The sequence below is a fragment of the Pipra filicauda genome, unplaced genomic scaffold, assembly GCF_003945595.2.
Source record: "Pipra filicauda isolate LSUMZ 115617 unplaced genomic scaffold, ASM394559v2 scaffold185_size1782982_pilon, whole genome shotgun sequence".
Classification (NCBI taxonomy): domain Eukaryota; kingdom Metazoa; phylum Chordata; class Aves; order Passeriformes; family Pipridae; genus Pipra; species Pipra filicauda.
The window spans coordinates 1388331-1409494 of NW_024104293.1; the positions used below are offsets into that span (position 1 = coordinate 1388331).

Sequence of the window (21164 nt, forward strand, 5' to 3'; positions counted from 1 at the left end):
AATAAAGAAGTGAAAGATACCTAAAAGAATGTGAATGTATAATGTATATATATTTCCCAAGTACTGAAATATGCTGTAATTAATACAACTTTATGCTATAAATTAAGAACTTTGGTTAGCAGAAATTCAGCTTGACTGGAAGATGCACAGCTGAAAGTACAACAGTGAATATATAAATATATGAATAAATATATTCACTGAAACTGAAAAATATATTTTACCTGTGATTTTGAAAACATTTTCTAATGAATAATTGCAGTGCCTAAAATATGCAAATTAATAGGCGAGGCAGATGGAAATTACCTGAGTTACTCAGGGAGTTCATGACACACTCAAAAATAATGTAATGTAGACTAATTCTACTAAGTCTACCCCCAAGGCTGTATATGATGTTTTATAGGCTTTCACAGTCAGTTGTTAGGTTTTTTGAGTCAATAAAGAACTCAAATGTTTTTTCTTCCCCAGAGCCACCTCACATCAATGGTTCAGATGAACCAGAAGAACTCTCTGTCGTCATTAACAACCCACTTGAACTTCTCTGCATCTCCTCTGGTGTTCCAGTCCCCAAAATCTCCTGGATGAAGGATGGGCGCCCACTTCTGCAGACTGATAATGTTCATGTGCTGAGAGAAGCCCTGAGAATAACCAGCGCTCAGGTGGAGTATTTGTGTCAAGATAGGCTCAGATCTGCATTCCCAAAAGAGTGCCTGCCTTAGGACTGTGCTAAGAGATGTCCTAAAAACCTGCTACAAAATCACCTTGACTTGGAGTTTCCCATACAGAACACACAGTAATATTCTGGGATGAGAGTGCCCAAGCACTTCAGCCTCTTTTGAGCTTTGTTACTTCATGTTCACTTCAGAGTTCCATAATTTTTTTATTTATTGGTGCATTGTGTTACAAAGCAGAACAATCAATGCTGGGACTAATCATTTTATGGTTTTAATCTGTCTGTGATCTGTTCTTATTCATTTTCTACCTATTTGACTCTTGTTACTATCCCTTGCTTTTCTTTTGTGATTTATAGTTCCTCTTCAGCCTTTCTTCTCTTCCCATTAGCTTGGATTTTCCTAAAGCCCTTTGATGACACAGAAAAACTGCATTTGCAGCCTTCTGGCTGCAAGTTTGGAAAAAATAGTAAAGACACTAGAAAGACTTTCAGATTAATTCATACAATAAAAGAGCCCAAGAAAACAACCTTTAGAAACCTTCACCCTTAAACTAAAGACTGGATCCAACTGTGGGCAGCCAGGTGAAGTTCCTCAAACAGCAGTGGGATAGGGCTGGGGATTCATTTGTCTGTATAACAAACACTTCTTGGCTTTACAATGAGGAGTTTACAGGAAGGAGAAACCATAAAGGATTTAATGACTGTGTGTGCACAAAAGGATTTCCTTAGTACCCAAACCTGACCCTTTCTTAGATTGATCCCACTGCCAGTTCCATCTTTATTGCTGGAGACACATTATCTAGAGAGATTTTATGGAGGCCTGCAGCTCCTAAGCCATCTCTGAACAATCCCAGCATGGTAAAATAATGAAGTATTCAAGAACTTCATTTTTTTCCCAGGCATTCCTTATCTGCTGTGTTTGTGTTCAAGTGCTGCCTATGTTGTTGCCATGTTTGTATTTCCCGGTTTTGCTGAATTTTTCCCACATTCTGAGGTTTCTGCTGAAGTTGTTCCTGTCTGTAGGTGGAGGACACAGGAAGATACACGTGTTTGGCATCGAGCCCAGCAGGGGATGATGATAAGGAATATTTAGTGCGAGTGCATGGTAAGTTCAGTTTAGGAAAAAAAGTTATTCCTTCAAAGTGTGAACTGCTAAGGTAAATCAACATCTCATTTAACAAGGACATACTCTGTGATATTGCACCATATGATCATAACTAACATTTCTGAATAAGGATAGTTATTCTGAGCATGGTACACAATTAGAAGGGAAACTTCCACCTGATTTCTGTTACAATTCCAAGTCCTGTTTTTGAATACTAGGAAGTTTATTGTGAAAAGGAGATGAAATATACTGATACATTTAGCACAGGTATTGAAAATCAGAACTAATTAATGATATCGAGCCATCGGATTTATTTTAAACTTCAGAACTAAGTTGGAAGTTTTCAATAAGGAGTTTTTGTGATAGCATATGTGTGGTGTTGATTTTGTTCTCTGTTCCAGTTCCTCCCAACATTGCTGGTACTGGTGGGCCCCAGGATGTGAGTGTGCTGCAGAACAGACAGGTCATTCTGGAGTGCAAGTCGGACGCTGTGCCCCCTCCCACCGTCTCGTGGCTGAAGAACGGAGTGCTCCTGGAGGTACAGAGGTTCCTTGTTTGCACTGGCTCCCTGTAGCTGTTACACACACTGCCTGAGGGTTCTTGCTCCTCTCACTCGCCCCTCCCGTGCAGCACATGAGCTCCAGAGAGCTGAGTAGCCCCAGCCCAACTCCAGGTAGCCCTGACTGAAGCCAGCAAACCTGTGAAGTGGCCATCCCGCTGTTACTTGTTCTTTTTTCCTTTAGGGGGATCCCTTGCTCCTCCTGGATCCTCTGAGCAATGCTAGAAGCCTTCGGTAAACTCCTGAATGGCTTCCCAGGAAAGGTAGCTGAGAAAAGACTACACTATATGTTTCCTTTGGCTATATTATGCATCCTCCTACTCTAGTAGCATTTAGAAAGGAACTGAAGTTCTTTCAAAGCAAATGGGTTGCTAATCACCACAGTTTTGTACCAAATGCATCTTTTCCACTCAAAATTCCATAGTGGAACCAGTCTTTGCTGGTTGAGAGACAATTAGCAGGAGGGGGATGGTTTATACAGAAAGAATTTTTTACTTCCCATCCTTGGGATCACTCACAAAACAGGTGCTACTCAACTGAACATTGAAGTTCAGTTATTGATCGAACTTATTTGATAATTTTCCCTCAGTTGATCTTTATTCTTTAATGAGGAAACAAATTCAGCTTATGAATTGTGTCTCCCTTAACTGTGACCCATCACTAAATGTTCACCCAAATTTCTCCTTGTTTGCTTTCCTTTTGACATACCATTCCTCAGACTCTTTCTCTAGTGTAAATTTAGAAGAATTAAATATTATTGGAAGAAGTAAGAATATGGTGGGTGAATATCTTACAAGCTGCTGCTAGAGACTGTGATCTTGAATATGGCCCAAGAACCAGCTAGAAACAAAACTAACAGAAACCTGCTTCTGAACAGTTAATTTCTTAATTGAGTAGTGGGAGGTTTTATGAAAACAAGGTCTAACAAGGCTTGGAAATGAATACTTTTTGCCTTAAGTCTTCACTGGAAAGCTCGTGTTTTAAGAGCAGTACTTAATGAAAACAATGCATGAAAGGCAGCCACTGTTAAAAATATTCACCAGGGCTCAAAGCAGGAGAGGAAGGCTGTGATGGCCGTAGGTACTGAGCTGGGAACCTGGGAATTAGCTTTATAATGTGAGTTCTCCTCTTGCCTCGTGCATTGATGTCCGTATGTGGGGGCTGAGGCTTCTTGGGACCTCAAAGCAGATCTCATTCCATCCCCTATCCTGGGCAGGGACACCTTCCACTAGCCCAGGTTGCTCCAAGCCCCGTCCAACCTGGCCTGGGACACTTCCGGGGCTGGAGCAGCCACAGCTTCTCTGGGCAACCTGTGCCAGGGCCTCCCCACCCGTGAGCCTGTGTGAAGATACATTCCAGATATCAGGAGAACATCAGTGTCCTTCCCAATGCCTGGTTGCTTTCTCAACCTCAGGGGAATGTAATAGACTTCTATTACTAAAAAGCTGGGAAAGGGGTGCCCTTGGTGTGGAAAGGGAGGTGCTTATTGACATATCATCCTCCTTATCCTGGAAATGTTGAGGTTTCACAGTGACAAGAGAAGTTTGGGGAAAGTCATGTTCTCAGGTTGCAGTGTTATTTCCATTTATATCATCACTGCTCTTTGGGAACAGCCTTGTGGTTTTTTTGTCTTCCACTGGGCAGATTTTGAGGTCTGCACTAGTATGAGGTCTGCTCTAGTCCCCTTCTGCATCCTAAATGATGGAATTGTGCTGCACCACCTTTTTTGGTAGCAGAATTGTGGGAAGATGTGGCCTCCAGCAGCTTTAGAGTCCTGACACTCTTCATAAATTTGGAAATGCACATTGAGGGTTAACACAAGATGTAAGCAGGAGCCTCTCGACCTAGTCTGGCTTTATTTAACTTGCTGAATTTGTGTTTTTTCCAAGATAGGTTTTCTAACATACTTAAGTAGAGCATAAGGATTAAATTATAGCTTTACCCCCTGTCTTCTGTCATCTATATGCCTCTGTGTTTAGAAACCATCACATAGGCTGTGTTCTGAACAGGAAATACCAGTGATTACCCAAAATCTGTCTCTAATCCACTCTGGGGGTGAGTCATGTCACCGGAGAGGTTCCAGCCCTGCTGTTTGTCCTGCATTGTAGACCTGGAGCTGGTGTCTGTATGAAACCAGTGTTCCAGGGTGCCAGTGAGAACCAGAGGAGTGTCACCTCTGTAGTGCTCTGCTCAGACCCCTAGGCAAAAGAGTAGATGGGAATGTCAGGTTTCAATTCTATCCACAGGGTGGGTAGCACACACTGGAAAAGCTTGAATTCCTGCTCTTTTTTCTACTGGGTTGTATCCACTCAGGTCTTTGAGCACTTGTAGCTGATGTTACTGTCAGTCGTTCATGCAGACGTGCCCCAGACTGGCTGTGGTAAGAAAGCTTTGACTGAACTGCCCTTGTGGCAGGGGCTGTGGAGTCACTGTAGGGCTGGGAAGAATTGCTGGATATCTGGATACAGAGCCTGTATCCAGAACTGTGGCTAGGGAACTCCTGGCTGGTGAACTGGCTAAGTCTATCCTGGCTCCCACCTGAACAAGACTACGATGCTGGAAGAACAGTGTAGAGAAACTTGTATTCCTTCTGCCTGTAGCGTGCATAGATTAAAAAAATAATAATAAAAAACTGAATCCTGTTTTATTAGTTGCCCCTTTCTATAAAAACTCCCAAGCCCTTTGGCTGTATAGCCCAAAAGGCTGTCTCCTTCAGGCACGAGTCCTAGGAAGGGTTTCAAGGGGGAACCAGTGAGCAATGATAGTTTTTTAAAACTTTGCTTACCCTCTTATCTTGAGGGATGTAAATGAAGTTAAGCCAGCAATGAATTATCTATGCCCTTCTTTCATGGTTTTCATTGCTCTGCAATGAGAGAATGTTCTGTCTTCACCAGGAAGACAATGGGAAAGCTCTAAATGTGTCCATGTGTCTGTCTGTGCCCTCAGGGAACGCCGCGGGTCCGGATCCTGTCAGGCGGGCGGTACCTGCAGATCAACAATGCTGACCTGGGGGACACAGCCAGTTACACCTGTGTGGCCAGGAACGTGGCAGGAGAGGTGACCAGGGAGTTCCTGCTCACAGTGCATGGTAAAATCACGGATCAGCCTTGTGCACCTTCATCTTTGCATGGCATTTCTGCAGGAGTTCAGGCAGCAGGAAGCAAATATTAGTGGTCTTTTTCTAGCCACATGTTGGCCACTCAGGCCATGCCTAAACTGTGGGACTGTGAGTGTGGTCTCATGTCTGAGTCCACAGCTGTCCCCAAACTAAAGGACCTGTTGGGGTCTCCCCATGGCTCACTCTCCATCTGTCTGTGCTTCCTGCTAATGGAGCTGCATCTGGCCATCATCCTGATAGGGAGTCAGGATACATCCATAGGGAACCCCCAGATACAGGACTGAGAAATGCTCCTGGGCAAATTCAGAGAGATTCTTTTGAAAGCATTTCACTGGCCCCTTGGGGACAGGGTTTCACAGCTGGCTTGGCCACTGGTTTGGAAGGTTCCTTGAAACCTGTGGCAGCTTCTCTGCACCTGCAGCAGGAGAGGGCAGGACCTGAGGGGCCCTGTGCTTGATACTTGTCCTGTGCTACCACAGCCCTGAGCCCCATTTTAGACCTGTTTATTTTCTCACCTCCAGTCTGATAAGAAACTCTTCTGCTCTCACACTCGGGTGATGAGAAGGAGTTTTTTCCCTGTTTCTGTTTGATTCCCACCCTATAACTTGCAGAGCTGACCTTTGCAGTGCATTTCAGCCAATGTTTCTTTCTCCTCCCCTGCTGCGCTGTGGCAGTTACCGTGTGCTGCCCAAAATGGTAAGAAACTTGTTCCTGTCTTTGCAGTGATCCCAAACCTGCTGCTGCCTCTATTTTCCTGTGTTTAGTTTCAATCATTGCAGTATAAAGTTATTTTCTTTGCATCATCAGCAGTTTTCCCTCTGCAGTGGCTCCCACGATCCGGAGTGGTCCCCAGACTGCCGTGGTGCACATCAATGCCTCTGCCCTTCTGGAGTGTGCTGCACGAGGGGTCCCAGCCCCCAGAGTCACCTGGAGGAAGGATGGGGCTGTTTTTACTGGAAACAATACAAGGTACTGTCCAGAAGTCAACATAAATGTTCCTCATCGCTATTTAAGAATGTTTTCATTACGGAAAGTGTAATTAGACATCAATGACTTAGAAAGCAATTTTGTTTTCACAGATCAGAACTAATATTTTTACTTTCAAATGTGGAAGAATAACAGTGATAGAAAGTGTAATGTCATAGAATCAAAAAATCACAGAAGGGTTTGGGTTGGAAGGGACTTTAAAGACCATCTTGTTCCAACCCCCTGCTGGGACCAGAAGTTGTTCTACAGAAAAGTAGCAGTACCAAAGGTTTCAGCCTTTTATTGTTCAGGACAAAAACTCCCTCCTTTTAGAGGTAAATGTAATAGTAATTCTTCTAATATTGAAGGTTTTGAACACTAAATGTGAATGATCTTTATATTTATATATATATATATATATATGTATGTATATATATATGTATATATGGAGTTTTGGGATGAAGAAAAGCAATTTTATGTAGGCCAAAAGCTACTGGAGTGTATTCTGTATTTTCTAATACATAAAACTTTTCATACATTTTCTAGTACCAACTTTTACACCAGTGAATGGTTTCTATCTTCTGACTGTTTTAAAAGGAAGCAGTTTGGCATTTTCTAGAACTGAGCAAATGTAAGGAATTCAGTTACATTTCGAAGAAAAAGTACAAGCATTAATTAGGGTTTGTTAAGGTTAAATGAGAAACTATAAAAAAGGAGTTTGGCCATTTTCTGTAAATCCAGTATCATTTATGTGAAATCACTATGTCAGCTAGATTACATCATTCCTCTGGGGAAGAGTGAAGTCAGAATAAGTGCAATAAAGGAGAAAACTCCGTGTGGACAAATTGAGACACCCCGTGTTTAGGCCACTGGTTGTGTCCTGAGTCATCTTTCCTCAGCACTGCCAGGATAACCCGTGGCCCTGTTGGTTGGAGAGTGGACAGCAGTGTTTGGCTTTGTTTCAGGTACTCCCTGTTGGAGGATGGGTCCCTGCACATCCCCTCAGCACAGGTTGCTGACACCGGCAGATACGTGTGTATGGCCACCAACAGCGCCGGCACCGAGCGCAGGAGGATCGACCTGCAGGTCCTGGGTAAAACTGGGGCCTTACAGCTCTGAAATACACCTATATCCATTTTAAATTAGCCCCTTTTTAGCTGCATTGGTAAAAACAAACAGAGAAGAAATGTCCAGCCTTAGGATTATAACCCAAATGTTCATGAGAAGAAAATATTTATTCCTTGTCTTGAACTAGAAAGACCTGACACATCCCATGCTACCTGTTTAGTAGGTTTGTTACTGTCAAGTTACTCCTTATAAAAATTAAGTCAATGTGTTCAGACAGTTCAGCTCAATATATTTAGATGTGAGAGAGATGTATGGGCATATATATATCTCTATATAATTATTCTGAATAATTAGGCTTTGTTTGTCCTTAGTTCCTCCAGCTATTGCTCCTGGGCAGACGAATATCACAGTTACTGTAAATGTGCAAACCACTTTGCCTTGTGAAACCACTGGAATTCCCAGACCAGCAATTAGCTGGAAGAAAAACGGGCACCTGCTTAGTGTTGACCAGAACCAGAATACATACAGGTGAGAGGTGTTTTCTTTTCCCTGTGGGTTTAAAGTTTTTAGGGATGATTTTGGCACTTTAAAAATCTAGCCATGTATAAATGTAATCTTATGTAGCCAGCAAATTCAGTGGGCTGATGATCTGAAAAGGAGTGTTTCAATGGCTTTCACTTTCTTTTTTCTTTGTTCAGACTTCTGTCTTCAGGTTCCTTAGTAATCATTTCTCCCACTGTGGATGACACTGCTGTCTATGAGTGCTCTGTGTCAAATGATGCAGGAGAAGATCAAAGAGCAGTTGAGCTCACTGTTCAAGGTAGAGGGGATATTGCTGTTACATGTGTGTGGCACCCAGAATTTCTGTTGAGATTTTTATTTCATTTCTTTATGATACTGATATCCATAAGTCTCTGGTATTCCCAAGAAAGATAATTTATTTCCAAGAATTTATAAAAGTGAACGTGGGGAAGTAACCTTTGCACTGCTGTTCATTTCCAGTGCCCCCATCTATAGCAGATGAAGCCACAGACCTTCTGGTAACAAAGCTGTCCTCAGTCCTGATTTCCTGCACTGCCTCTGGAGTTCCTGTCCCCTCGCTCCACTGGACCAAAAATGGCATAAAGCTGCTTCCCAGAGGAGATGGGTACAGAATTCTCTCCTCAGGTACTGTGCTGCAGAGAACCAGCGGGAGGGTACAGCTGGGCACATCTTGACGTAATTAATTACCTCAGTGCAAACAACCCCCCAGAATCCCCTCTCCGATATCTCAGAATAAAAATATGGCCCTCCTGGGAGGGATGCTGAGGGAGAAGTGTGTGAGTAGAGGATGCAGCTTGTGTTTGATGCTGTCTGTGCCCCAGGAGCTGTGGAGGTGCCCTCTGCCCAGCTGGCCCACGCGGGCCGGTACACGTGCGTGGCCCGGAACGCCGCCGGCACTGCCCACAGGCACGTCACGCTGCACGTACAGGGTAAGGGGGGCTGCCAGCACACAATGCTCATCCAACCTGCTCAGGTTATGCACTTCTAGTTATCTTCTGTATTTTTCTAGCCTTGAAGGTTCAGCCTGCTGCCTTTCCCTTTTTCCACAGAGCCACCAGTTATCCAGGCTCAGCCAGGGGTGCTGGATGTCATCATGAACAATCCCATCGTGCTGCCGTGTGAGGCCACGGGAAACCCTCAGCCCGTGATCACGTGGCAAAAGGAGGGTATCAACATCATCACCTCAGGTATCCTAACCCTGGAACTCAACCTGCTTGCTGTGACTCAGGCACTGACATTCTTGTTTCTGATGTGCAGGGTTGGGTTCCTCCTGTCTATTCGTTTAAAAACAAAAACCAAACCCAAAGGGTCATACGTTGCTTATATTTGTTTTAGGCAACAGTTACACGGTTCTTCCAAGTGGCAGTTTGCAGATTGCCAGAACAGCTGTGGAAGATGCTGGCACTTACATGTGCATTGCTCAGAATCCAGCTGGCACTGCTCTGGGGAAGATCAAACTGAAAGTTCAAGGTAAATCATCTTTAAACTCTTTCTGTTGGTCTGAACACAATTCTGAGCAACTGAAAGGGACCTGGTGCTTTCCTGTTTGCCATGACACTGAATAGAGCCCAAGAGGTTTATTCCCTTTAGTTCTGTGTCTACTTTAGAATCAAAATATGCTTTTAGGAGTATTTTCACTGAGAACAAAAGCATTCCATGTTTCTAATTCTTTAAGTAATTTCTTAATTCCTTTCAGTTCCTCCTGTTATCAAGTCCCACCCGAAGGAATATGTTGTTCCCGTTGATCAGTCTGTCACTCTGCAGTGTGAGGCTGAGGGCTCCCCTGGGCCGGAGATCAGCTGGCACAAGGATGGGCAGCAGATCCTGGAGTCGCTGAGGAGGAGGGTGCTGAGCACTGGTGCCCTGCAGATCGTCTTTGTGCAGCCCGGGGACAGCGGCCGCTACACCTGCACAGCCACCAACGCGGCGGGGTCCAGCTCCTCCAGCACCCAGCTGGCTGTGCACAGTAAGGCATTCCTGCTGGGATGGGGAACCACTGCAACGGGGTGTCCCCATCCCTGGAGGTGTCCAAGGCCAGCTTGCACAGGGCTTGGAGCAACCTGGGCTGGTGGAAGGTGTCCCTGCCCAGGGCAGGGGGTGGAATGAGATGAGTTGGAAGATCCCTTCCAACCCAAACCATTCTGGGAATCTCTGATAAGTGGAATAGCAGGGAAACGATGTGTGACCCCATGGAAAGTAAGGAGCTGGGATGAACAGGAGGAGTTCAGGAAAATTGTGCAACTTAATAGGGGAGTGTTACTGGGTTGTAGTATCAGCCAGTTGCTTGAATTTAGGAATGTGGTCATTGGTGGTGTCACTGATGGAGATGGACAATACAGGAGATCCAGGCAGTGTTCCCTTCGGTCCAGTGTTGCCTTTACAGGAGTGCTGGGATAATGCACAGAGGTAAATCTTTGTAATAAACCTCTCCACAGTTCCCCCCAGGATCCGCAGCACGGACACACAGTACACGGTCACGGAGGACTCCCAGGCTGTCCTGTCCTGTGTGGCTGATGGGATTCCAGCACCAACAATAAACTGGAAGAAGGACAACATGCTGTTAACAGAGATAGTGGGAAAATACCAGACTGTGCCGGGTGGAGACCTCATTTTGGACAATGTTGTTGTAAGTTCCCTCAATCTAACCTATTACTGGACAGGTTTGGCAGTGATAAAATCCACCTCTGGATTAGCCAAAGTTTTATTTTGATTTCTTGTTCCTAATATTATGAAGTCTTTATGAAAGTTTTGCTTTCCACTGAGGAGTAAAATCTGTGAAGAATTTGTAGTGGTAAATTCTCAGGAATGGTGAAAAGAAGTGTTGGTCATACTTCCAAAAATTTAGAGAAGTGAAAGAGCTCAGCTGAGCATTTCTGCTGAATGCTTGTTCCAGACCTTTGGAGATTCTCTTCCTGTTAGGAGTTGCAGTGTTGTGTAGGATATATCACAGCTGAAATTGACCCCACACGTTTCCTTGCAGCCTGAAGACTCTGGCAGTTACACCTGTGTGGCTGCCAATGCTGCCGGGGAGGACACACACACGGTCACCCTGACAGTCCATGTGCTGCCAGCCTTCACTGAACTGCCTGGAGATGTAGCTTTGACCAAAGGAGAACAGCTCAGGTTAACCTGCAAAGCAACTGGGAGACCTGTACCCAAAATAACATGGACCTTCAACAATAACATCATTCCAGGTGGGTAACACCAGGTCCCTGGTGGCCATTCTGCTCCAGAGTTTTCTCCCATGCAGCATTGCAGGTAGTTTAAGGTAAGGAAGAAGAAAAATCTAGAGGGAATAAGCTTGTTAGTGATTGCGTGAGGAATATCTTCACTGTTATGCAATCATATAATTAAATGGCCTCTGAGACAAAGCTGTAAGGAAAATAATTAAGAAATTGTTCCTCTTCTATAGCCAATAATGTAGCACATTAAAACACTCAGTATCTGATGATGCTTACTCAGCATCCAGCAACTAATAAACAAAACTAAGGAACAACTTCAGTGAACAGCTGCATGTGGGCAAATGTCATAGCAGTGGCTTTCTGTGCACTCCTGGGGTGTCTCAGAACTGCAGTGTCACGGGGCCCTGAGCAGTGCTGCTGAACAGAAACCCTCTGATGGCCTGTGTGTGTGAGGCCTGGCAGTGACCCTGTCCCTGTGCTCCCCCAGCTCAGTACGACGATGTCAATGGACACAGCGAACTGCTCATCGACAGGGTCTCCAAGGACGACTCTGGCACCTACGTGTGCACAGCAGAGAACACAGTGGGCTCCATCAAAGCCATTGGCTTTGTGTATGTCAAAGGTATGTGAAGTGCCAGCAGCTGTGGGCACTGTTGGGCAGTTTCACAGAGCCAGCTGTTTGGAGAGCGGAGTTGGAATGCTTTGGGTTGGAAGAGTCTGTAAAACTCACCTCATTCCATCCCCTATCCTGGGCAGGGACACCTGCCACTAGCCCAGGTTGCTCCAAGCCCTGTCCAACCTGGCCTTGGACACTTCCAGGGATCCAGGGGCAGCCACAGCTTCTCTGGGCAACCTGTGCCAGGGCCTCCCCACCCTCACAGGGAACAATTCCTTCCCAATAGCCCATCTAACCCTGACTTCTCTCAGTTTAAAACCTTTCCCCCTAGCATTTGATACCTCATCTATGGCTAAATGGGAAACACTGAAACAGGTTGAAATTCCCACTTCAGAAAGTCCGAGGTGAATGATCCCAACCAGCAATAATCTCACTGAGTGCATTTTATTTTGCCTCTGCTGTTTCTCGGCCATCCCTGGTGTTCCAGAGCCCCCAGTGTTCAAGGGGGATTTCCACTCCAGCCGAATCGAGCCCCTGGGGGGCAATGCCATGTTGAACTGTGAGGTCAGGGGAGATCCCCCTCCAACCATCCAGTGGAGCAAGAAGGGAGTTGGGGTTCAGATCAGCAACAGGATCCGACAGCTTATCAACGGTTCCCTCGCCATCTACGGCACCGTGGTGAGTCCTGCTCTGCTGCCAGGAGCTTCTGTCTTGTACTTGTATCACTCAAAGTGTTCCAAATCACATCATTTGGAAAGAGTGAGGCTACACATTTAATCCACTTTTGCTTTTACCTTTAGCTAGTGTTTTAATTCAGGCTAGAATTAGACTCGAAGTACTGAGACCAAAAAAGAACAGGGGGTCATAGTTCTCTTTGGTTGTCGGAAGAACTGAATCTATGTGCTAATTGTTGGTGTGCTGGTCGTGCCCAATTAAATGGGACTTTTGCTTTTAACCTTAGAAGACCCTGGATTCTACAAAGTCAGGTCAGCAAGTGCATTCTCCTTGTGCAAATACCTCAGCATCTAAATACCTAATATGAAGAATAAGGCCTTTTTTTTCCCCATTAACTCTTGTCTGTGTTTTGAAATGGGGTTAAAAACAGCAACTCCCTTGAGTTTCTTTAAGTTTAAAAAATTAATTTGATCATCAGCATGAAGGAGTTGAAGGAAATTAAAAATGGAATAATAAAAATAATGCACCATATCAGCTTACTGTTAATAAAGGCAAAACGTTGAGGATCTAACAGCAGAGCCCTTCAGATCCAGGGAGTGCTGCCTTGAGTCACAGAAAAGTCCCCCTCCGGAGGGGCTCTGAACAGTGACCCCGTTTTGTTCTCCAGAACGACGATGCTGGTGACTACAAGTGCGTGGCTACCAACGAGGCCGGGGTGGTGGAGCGCAGCCTGACCCTCACGCTGCAGAGTAAGGCTCAGGGAGGGGCAGTGCCACAGATGGGGTGATCACCTGCCCGTGGGTAGTGGAGGCAGCTCCCAGGGAAGGTTTGGAGTTTGGGCAATGCCCTGTAGGTTAAGACTTGTCTCATCTTTCATAAAGTCGTAGAAGGGCTTGGGTTGGAAGGGACTTTAAAGATCACCTGCCATGGGCAGGGACACCTTCCACTAAGACCAGGTTGCTCCAACTTGGCCTTGAGACTTCCAGGGATGGGGCAGCCACAGCTTCTCTGGGCTGTGGGAATTTTCATCATGAATATTTAAGTGTCTGGTCTAAGCTGTGATTAAAGTTAAAGAAGAGAAGGATGCAGAAGGGGATTGAAACTCATCTTAGAAACCAACTTTGAGCAGACCAACTTCAGGCCATCTGAAGGGCCTGTTTCTCTTGGTTAACTAGAGAGGATTTCTACAGCTGGATTGAACTAGACCCTCAGCTTCTAAAGTAAGAAATTTATGGGAGATGAATCCCAGTTTTTAGTGACGATGTTTTGTTTTTGGCAGAAATAATATGGTAGAATTTTTATTTTTTTTTTGCTACTGGGAGAATTTCTAAACATCCCCTTCCTCCTGTAGGAAGCACCGTGGGTCTGTTACTTATGTCTTAGTTGCTTCTGGACATGATTAACAGTATTGTCCTGTTTTATAAAAAACCCCACATTTTAGCAATAAAGATGACCGTGTGCTCTTATAGTGGGGCCCCAATCCCAGCTTTGGTCCTCAGATGTTAAACCATGTTAAACTGGCCTATTGTGTGCATTGTAACGTGTGTCTGTTTGGTGGCACCTGGGGACATGGTTTAGTGGTGAATATGGTGGGTTGATGGTTGGACTTGATCTCAAAGGTCTTTTCCAGCCTTAAGGATCCCGTGATTCTGTTTTACCAGTGGAAGAGCAAGAATAATAATTTTAGTCGAAGTGAACTGACTTAAGGTTTCTTTGTGCCCGTTCTGCCCAACCCTTTGACCTGAAATCAGCAAGGAGCTGTATGCAGTGCTGTTGCCTGAAGATGTGTCCCTTGCAGGCCCCCCGGTGATCACCGTGGAGCCCGTGGGCACCGTTGTGGACGCCGGTGCCACGGCCCTGCTGCACTGCCAGGCCAGGGGGGAGCCTGCCCCTGCCATCAGCTGGTCCCGGCAGGGCCAGCCCGTGGTGGGTGACGACAGGGTGGCCGTGCTGTCCAACGGGTCCCTGCGCGTGGCGGCCGCGCGGCGTGAGGACACGGCCCCCTACGAGTGCGTGGCCAGGAACCTCCTGGGGTCCGTCCTCGTCAGAGTGCCCCTCACCGTCCAGGGTACGTGCACAGCCCAGCCAACGGTGGCTCCACACCGGCACATTACAGCCTTCCCTGAGGTCCAGGGGGGCCAAGATTTTATCCTACCCACGTTTTATGGATAAGAGATTCGATCTTATCTTCCTTATGAGGTCTGAGTTAAGCCTTGTCTGAGATGTCAGTGGGATTCTGTTTCATGACGTTTGATTCCATTATACTCATCCTGCTGGGTGAGGCAGAGGGTGTGGAGTGAGAGACATAAATAATAATGGAAAGGGTGTTGAACCCATGCTCAGAACACATCACTGAACTGTGCCTCTAAAGAGCAGCCTTTAGGAGCATAAGCAGTAATTGTCTGTGAGCTGCAGGAAGATATTTTTGCAGTAGTGAAGACATGAAGTGAGTTTGATTTCCAAGGGTGGCTCAGGGAGAGCATTTTTCACTCATCTAAGAGAGTTTTAAGCACAAGCACGTTCCAAGCAGCCTCCCTGTTCCCCTGCAGTGCATGGAGGGTTCTCCCCATGGCTGGAATGGCGGGCGTGCAGCGTCACCTGTGGCCAGGGGGTCCAGGAGCGGGTCCGGCAGTGCAACAACCCCCTCCCGGCCAACGGGGGCAGGACCTGCGAGGGGCCCGTCACCGACGTGCGCAGCTGCCACAGCAGGCCCTGCCCAGGTACTCCCTCTGCCACAGCTGGAATCCCACAGTGACCCGGGTTGGGAGGGACCTCAATGACCATCTCATTCCATCCCTCCTATGGGCAGGGACACCTTCCACTAGCCCAGGTTGCTCCAAGCCCCGTCCAACCTGGCCCTGGACACTTCCAGGGATCCAGGGGCAGCCACAGCTTCTCTGGGCAACGTGTGCCAGGGCCTCAGCACCCTCACAGGGAACAATTCCTTCCCAATATCCTGTCTACCCCTGCCCTCTAGCAGTTTAAAACCATTCCCCCTTGTCCTGTCACTGTCTGCCCATGTAAAAAGTCTCTCTCCCTCTGTTTTATAAGCCCTGTTTAAGTATCAAAAGGCCACAGTGAATTGATATTTTTAGTGTGCCTTGTGTTGTGGCCGGGCAATGAATCATCACCATCACAGACCTTCATGGCAGATTCATTTTTCTAAGCAGTTGGAACTGATTGTGCCTTTCATGTAAAGAAAGAGGAATTTTCATTAAATACCAAAAACTGTTGTTTAAAGGAAACTGGGGGTGTTTCTGTTTCCCAGTGGATGGCAGCTGGTCGGAGTGGGGACCGTGGGAAGAGTGTTCCAAGAGCTGTGGACATGGCAACAGGACCAGGAGCAGGACCTGCAGTGCCCCCCCGGCCCAGCACGGGGGACAGCCCTGCAAGGGCAGTGCTGTGGAGTCAGTCATGTGCAATGTCAAGCCTTGCCCAGGTAAGACACGAGGAATTTAAGTTATTTGCACAAGGGGCGTCATATATACATTTCTTTTTTTCTCCAAACCCAAATTCTCTCAGCTTATTTAAGTTGGGATTGTTTTTTTTTGTTTTAAACTTGGTTGTAATTCACTGAATGGCACCAGTTCTTGGAAACAGAAATCACAAAAGTAACGGCAAGGAATATTCTCAGCAATTTCTTTTTTTTTTTTACATCACTAAAAAGTAAATTTTGTATTTTGATGTTTTCCAGTACTTGATACTCACATTCTCACAGAGTAAATTCACCGCTCTCAACCTCTTCTGCAAAGCCAGTTAAAAAAAAAACCAAACCCAAATCACCAACTATTTAAAAGCCATGTAAATAATGATCATTGGTAATTTATTACTTTATCTGTATATTTTCCTCTGTTGTTCTAATTTTCAGCCACATCTTCCTGCTAACTATTTGAATGTTCAGGTTTCCTTCCTGTCTCATTACTTCCTATGTTGGAGAGGTTGTAGTTTACTCAGAACCTTCACCACTGAGAGGTTCCCTTCTGTACAATTTTCACTGTATTGATTTTTCCCTTTTTCCTGAACTCATGATTCCAAATGTTCATCCATGGGCCTGAGACTTATTTCTCTAGATTTTGGCAGCAGAATCAGCTCTGGCTCTGGAGCTGTGTGCCAGCTTTGGCCAGGCTCAGACCTCCAGCCCATCCAGGGAACTTGGGAGATGCCAGATTTGATCAAGTGTTCACAGGATCACAGCTATGCTGATTTGGCAGGGAGCCACAAGGACCATCCAGTCCAGCTCCCAGCCCTGCACAGACACCCCAGCAATCCCACCCTGTCCCTCAGAGCGTTGTCCAAACCGTCCTGGAGCTCTGGCAGCCTTGGGGCTGTGCCCACTGCCCTGGGGAGCCTGGGCAGTGCCCAACCACCCTCTGGGGGAAGAGCCTTTTCCTGATACCTCCCCTGACACAACTTCAGGCCATTCCCTCGGGTCTTGTCGGTTCTGTTGTTCCAAGGTCACGGCGAGGTGATGCATTAAAAACCAAACCGCTGACCCATTTCAGCTGTTGCTCAAGGCAGAGGTTTCCAGGGCACGCTCAGGGCGTGTGTTGTTGCCGTTGTGGTGTTGAGCAGCTCCTGAGGAGCGGTGTGATGTGTGATGTGCTGTGTGCTGCCGTTGCAGTGGCCGGGGAGTGGAGCCCGTGGCTGCCGTGGGGCCCGTGCAGCGAGACGTGCGGGCAGGGCACGCAGCGGCGGGCGCGGCTCTGTGCCAGCCCGGCCCCCGCGCACGGCGGGCAGCGCTGCCGCGGCCCCGACACCCAGCTGCAGCTGTGCCAGCGGAGACACTGCCCAGGTGAGGGGACACTGCTCACACCGTCTGGCTGCTCCCTTTGGGTTTGACACTGCCAGCTCTGAACGGGGGGTACTGAACAAATTCCCCCTCCAGGCTTTTACTGTCCTGGCCCTCACATGTTCAGCCTCCCTCTATAGACCCTAGAGATGGGATTTCTTCTGCTGTCCTTGCTTCTCTTCCTTTACCCCAAAAAAGCAGCAGTTTAAATCCTTGGCAGTTAAATTACAGGTTTCCTAAACATTTTTTTTTTTAATTTTCCTAGGATCTGTTTTTCATTTATCCTTTCCTTCCACATTTTCAATGAGTCCTTCGTGAGTGGATAGGAAAACTCAGGATTTTGAAACAGGACCTCTATATTTGGCTGAGTGCAGGGATAACAAAGGGAAGTTCCATGGAGTGGAATGTGCAGTAGCTCAGACTGAGCCTTCTGGCTTCATGCTCCATTTTTCACATGCCAGATCCTGCGCTGAGTCCCCACTGTGACTACAGCTGGTGGGAGGGAGAACTGACCTCGTGGTAGTGGAGCACCCAAGGGCCTGATGTTACACGTTTATACAGCTCCGTGTGCTGCTGCTGAGGATGCTGTTGCTTACAAATGGCTTGGGACTACTCAGCCTCTTAGCCCCCAGCTCCAGTGCTTACATGGATGTGATTGTGCCAGTTTGTGTCACCACATCTTAGGAGATCAGAGCCCCCTGTGCTCAGCTGCTCAGACCTGCCCCACGTGAGATCCCTGAGTAGCAATGTCCATTGGTGCTGGATGTTGGTATCCAAACTGCAGAACCAGTCAATCACAGGTGGGTTAGGAAGGGGGTGGAGAAGGTGGTGATGGCTCCATCTTCAGACAGTGCAGCTGCAGCCAGAGGACCAGGATTCTGGTCAGGTTTATGGGTTATTTAAAAGACAGGTCATCTCTTTGTCACTCCTGGAAATCATAGAATCATGGAATGATGGGTTGAGTTGAGAGGGACTTAAAGCTCATCCAGTTCCAACCTCCTGCCACGGGCAGGGACACCTTCCACTAGCCCAGGTTGCTCCAACCTGGCCTTGGACACTTCCAGGGATCCAGGGACAGCCACAGCTTCTCTGGGCAACCTGTGCCAGGGCCTCACCACCCTCACAGGGAAGGATTTCCCCCCAATATCCCATCTGACCCTGTCCTGTGGCAGTGGGAAGCCATTCCCCCTTGTCCCGTCCCTCCAGGCCCATGTCCAAAGTCCCTCTCCAGCTCTCCTGGAGCCCCTTTAGGCACTGGAAGGCTGCAATAATGTCACTCTGGATTATTCTCTCCAGGCTGAACAATCCCAGCTCTCCCCTTTCCTCCCAGCAGAGCTGCTCCATCCCTCTACTCCTCTGGACTCTCTCCAGCAGCTCCATGTCCTTGCTGTGCTGTTCCCCAGGGCTGGAGCAGCTCTGCAGGGGGGTCTCAGCTGGGGGGGCAGATTCCCCCCCTGCCCTGCTGCCCACGCTGGGGGATCAGCCCAGGGCACGGGGGTTTTGGGGCTGCCAGCGCACATGGATGGGTCACGTCCATCCCTCCTCCAGCAGAACCCCCAGGTCCCTGTGTAGGAATGCCTGCGTTGCCGAGATGTTCTGGAAAGAGTCTGTGACCTCCCCCGGTCAGTTTTCCTGAGGTAGCACTGCTTTGCTTTGTCATTCCCGCAGTCAGACTGTAACTGTGCCGTGCCTCTCTGTCCGCAGTGGATGGGAAGTGGGCCCCCTGGAGCAGCTGGAGCGCCTGCAGCGTGTCCTGTGGGGGGGGCAGTAGGCAGAGGACGCGGCTCTGCTCGGACCCGGCCCCGCAGTTCGGGGGACACAAGTGTGAAGGGAGTGACGTTCAGATGGATTTCTGCAACAGCGATCCCTGCCCCAGTAAGTGCTCCGGGTCGGGCTGCTCACCCCCTTCCTGGGGGGAGTGCAGGAGGGGAGGGATGCACTGCACAAGTCACACACTCCCACAACAACCAGGGGGCTGAACGGATCCCTTTCTTAGCTGTGGTTCTTTTTATTTTGGGAAAAGAGATTAAGAAGTTAACTCTCCAGTAGAAGTGTTTTCCTTGCTTTACTGTCTGGTTTTAAATAACTGTTATTAAGAGGAAGACAGATCAGATGTGACTTATTTTTTCAGTCCATGGCAACTGGGGCCCGTGGGGCAGCTGGGGCAGCTGCAGCCGGACGTGCGGGGGGGGCCAGGCCCGGCGGCACCGCAGCTGCGACAACCCGCGCCCCGCCAGCGGCGGCAGGGGCTGCGCTGGGCCCGACCTGCAGAGCCAGAGGTGCAGCACCGACCCCTGCCCAGGTGAGTGCTCGCTGCCCCGGGGCCAACGCAGCTGGCTCTGGAGGGCATCCCATAATGTGTGGGAGATTTTCATACTGTGGAAGGAATGTAGAACATCCCTGGAAGTGTCCAAGGCCAGGCTGGACGGGGCTTGGAGCAAGCTGGGCCTGGTGGAAGGTGTCCCTGCCCATGGCAGGGGGTGGCACTGGATGGGCTTTAAGGCCCCTTTCCACCCAAACCTTCTGAGATTCTGTGAAAATCCTTGTAATTCCTTATGATTTCATACAATCTAATAATCCTCTGCCTTTTTAAATGACTGTCACCTGACAAGGATTTTGCCCTTCACATGTTAGATTTTCCCAAAAGGAGAGGGAATAAATCAAACCAGGACATAGCATATGAAAATGTCTCTTCCACTATGTTTCTGAGGGAGAAGGTTCACACCTGCCCACTAAGGTGGTTTGGTCATCCTTTGAACTATTCCTTTAACACACTGGTTCCCTCAAGAAGTAATGAACTTGAGCATAACCGATGCAGCCTGAAACATTGAAACTGAAAAATGGCTTTCTTCGTTCTCCGTTTCTCCAGTGGATGGGAACTGGGGGCACTGGCAGCCGTGGAGCCCGTGCTCTGCCTCCTGTGGAGGGGGAGAGCAGAGCCGGGTACGCCTGTGCGGCAGCCCCGCCCCATCGAACCGCGGCCGGCCCTGCCCCGGGGACTCCTCCCAGATATCCCGGTGCAACACCCAAGCGTGTCCCGGTGAGTTCATTTACAGCTTGTGCGGTGTGGGGAAAGCCTGTGGCTCTCCTGATTTCACTGGTGCTCTCTCATGTCTTGCCCAACTGACCGAGTAATTTAATTTTTTGGGCTTAAACCTCCCTTGCAATTTAAGCTCAATTCAATCTCCCCTGCAATATCCAACAGCACACATCATGTGGCCCATTTTTTTCCCTCCCTCCTTCCCCCCTCTGCACAGGTGGGCCTGCCCGTGCCAAGGGCAGCATCATTGGCAACATTAATGATGTGGAATTTGGGATTGCTTTCCTGAACGCCACGGTGACAGACAGCCCAGACTCTGACACCAGAGTCATCCAGGCAAAGATCACAAACGTCCCTCGGAGCATTGGTAGGCTTTTTCACTTTTATCACTTTTTTTTTTTGCTCTGAGTACACCAATACATCCTGTCTTCTGGTTTAGATCTGAAGGGTTACCTTAGTTTTAGGTCTGCATTCACTCTTGGGGATGTGGGTCCCATGATGTTCAAATTAAAGCTCCCTGATGTTCTGTGGTCATTCTTTCAGGCCCAGCTATGAGAAAGCTCGTTTCCATTCTCAGCCCAGTTTATTGGACAACTGCCAAAGAAATTGGGGAAGCAATGAACGGGTTCACGCTCACTGATGCCGTCTTCAAGAGAGAAACTCAAGTGGAGTTTGCAACTGGTGAGTTCCCTGGGATAGACCAGCTCTTTCCGTGTCCATTAAGCTGGATAGATCCTGCATTTCTTAAAAAATTGCACAGGACCATTGCTGAAACTTGAGTCTTGTGCTCACAGCAGTATTTTCTGAGTGACTGTGTCTGAGGCTTAAATACA

The 21164-nt window shown here is 47.7% G+C and overlaps 1 protein-coding gene across 1 annotated transcript in view; it reads left to right on the forward strand.

The window, feature by feature from the left end:
• HMCN1 (hemicentin 1) overlaps positions 1 to 21164 on the forward strand; it is a 161660-nt gene that overhangs the window by 123812 nt on the left and 16684 nt on the right. Inside the window, exons 69-95 of the mRNA XM_027723459.2 lie at positions 466 to 656; positions 1694 to 1775; positions 2177 to 2313; positions 5281 to 5422; positions 6277 to 6421; positions 7384 to 7511; positions 7858 to 8014; positions 8185 to 8306; positions 8489 to 8653; positions 8851 to 8958; positions 9079 to 9216; positions 9365 to 9499; positions 9726 to 9995; positions 10465 to 10655; positions 11010 to 11223; positions 11699 to 11833; positions 12315 to 12505; positions 13170 to 13251; positions 14301 to 14570; positions 15052 to 15222; positions 15771 to 15941; positions 17124 to 17294; positions 18996 to 19166; positions 19423 to 19593; positions 20161 to 20331; positions 20549 to 20698; positions 20875 to 21012. Coding sequence (XP_027579260.2) covers positions 466 to 656; positions 1694 to 1775; positions 2177 to 2313; positions 5281 to 5422; positions 6277 to 6421; positions 7384 to 7511; positions 7858 to 8014; positions 8185 to 8306; positions 8489 to 8653; positions 8851 to 8958; positions 9079 to 9216; positions 9365 to 9499; positions 9726 to 9995; positions 10465 to 10655; positions 11010 to 11223; positions 11699 to 11833; positions 12315 to 12505; positions 13170 to 13251; positions 14301 to 14570; positions 15052 to 15222; positions 15771 to 15941; positions 17124 to 17294; positions 18996 to 19166; positions 19423 to 19593; positions 20161 to 20331; positions 20549 to 20698; positions 20875 to 21012 — 4317 coding nt within the window. The remainder of the gene's footprint in view (positions 1 to 465; positions 657 to 1693; positions 1776 to 2176; positions 2314 to 5280; positions 5423 to 6276; positions 6422 to 7383; positions 7512 to 7857; positions 8015 to 8184; positions 8307 to 8488; positions 8654 to 8850; positions 8959 to 9078; positions 9217 to 9364; positions 9500 to 9725; positions 9996 to 10464; positions 10656 to 11009; positions 11224 to 11698; positions 11834 to 12314; positions 12506 to 13169; positions 13252 to 14300; positions 14571 to 15051; positions 15223 to 15770; positions 15942 to 17123; positions 17295 to 18995; positions 19167 to 19422; positions 19594 to 20160; positions 20332 to 20548; positions 20699 to 20874; positions 21013 to 21164) is intronic.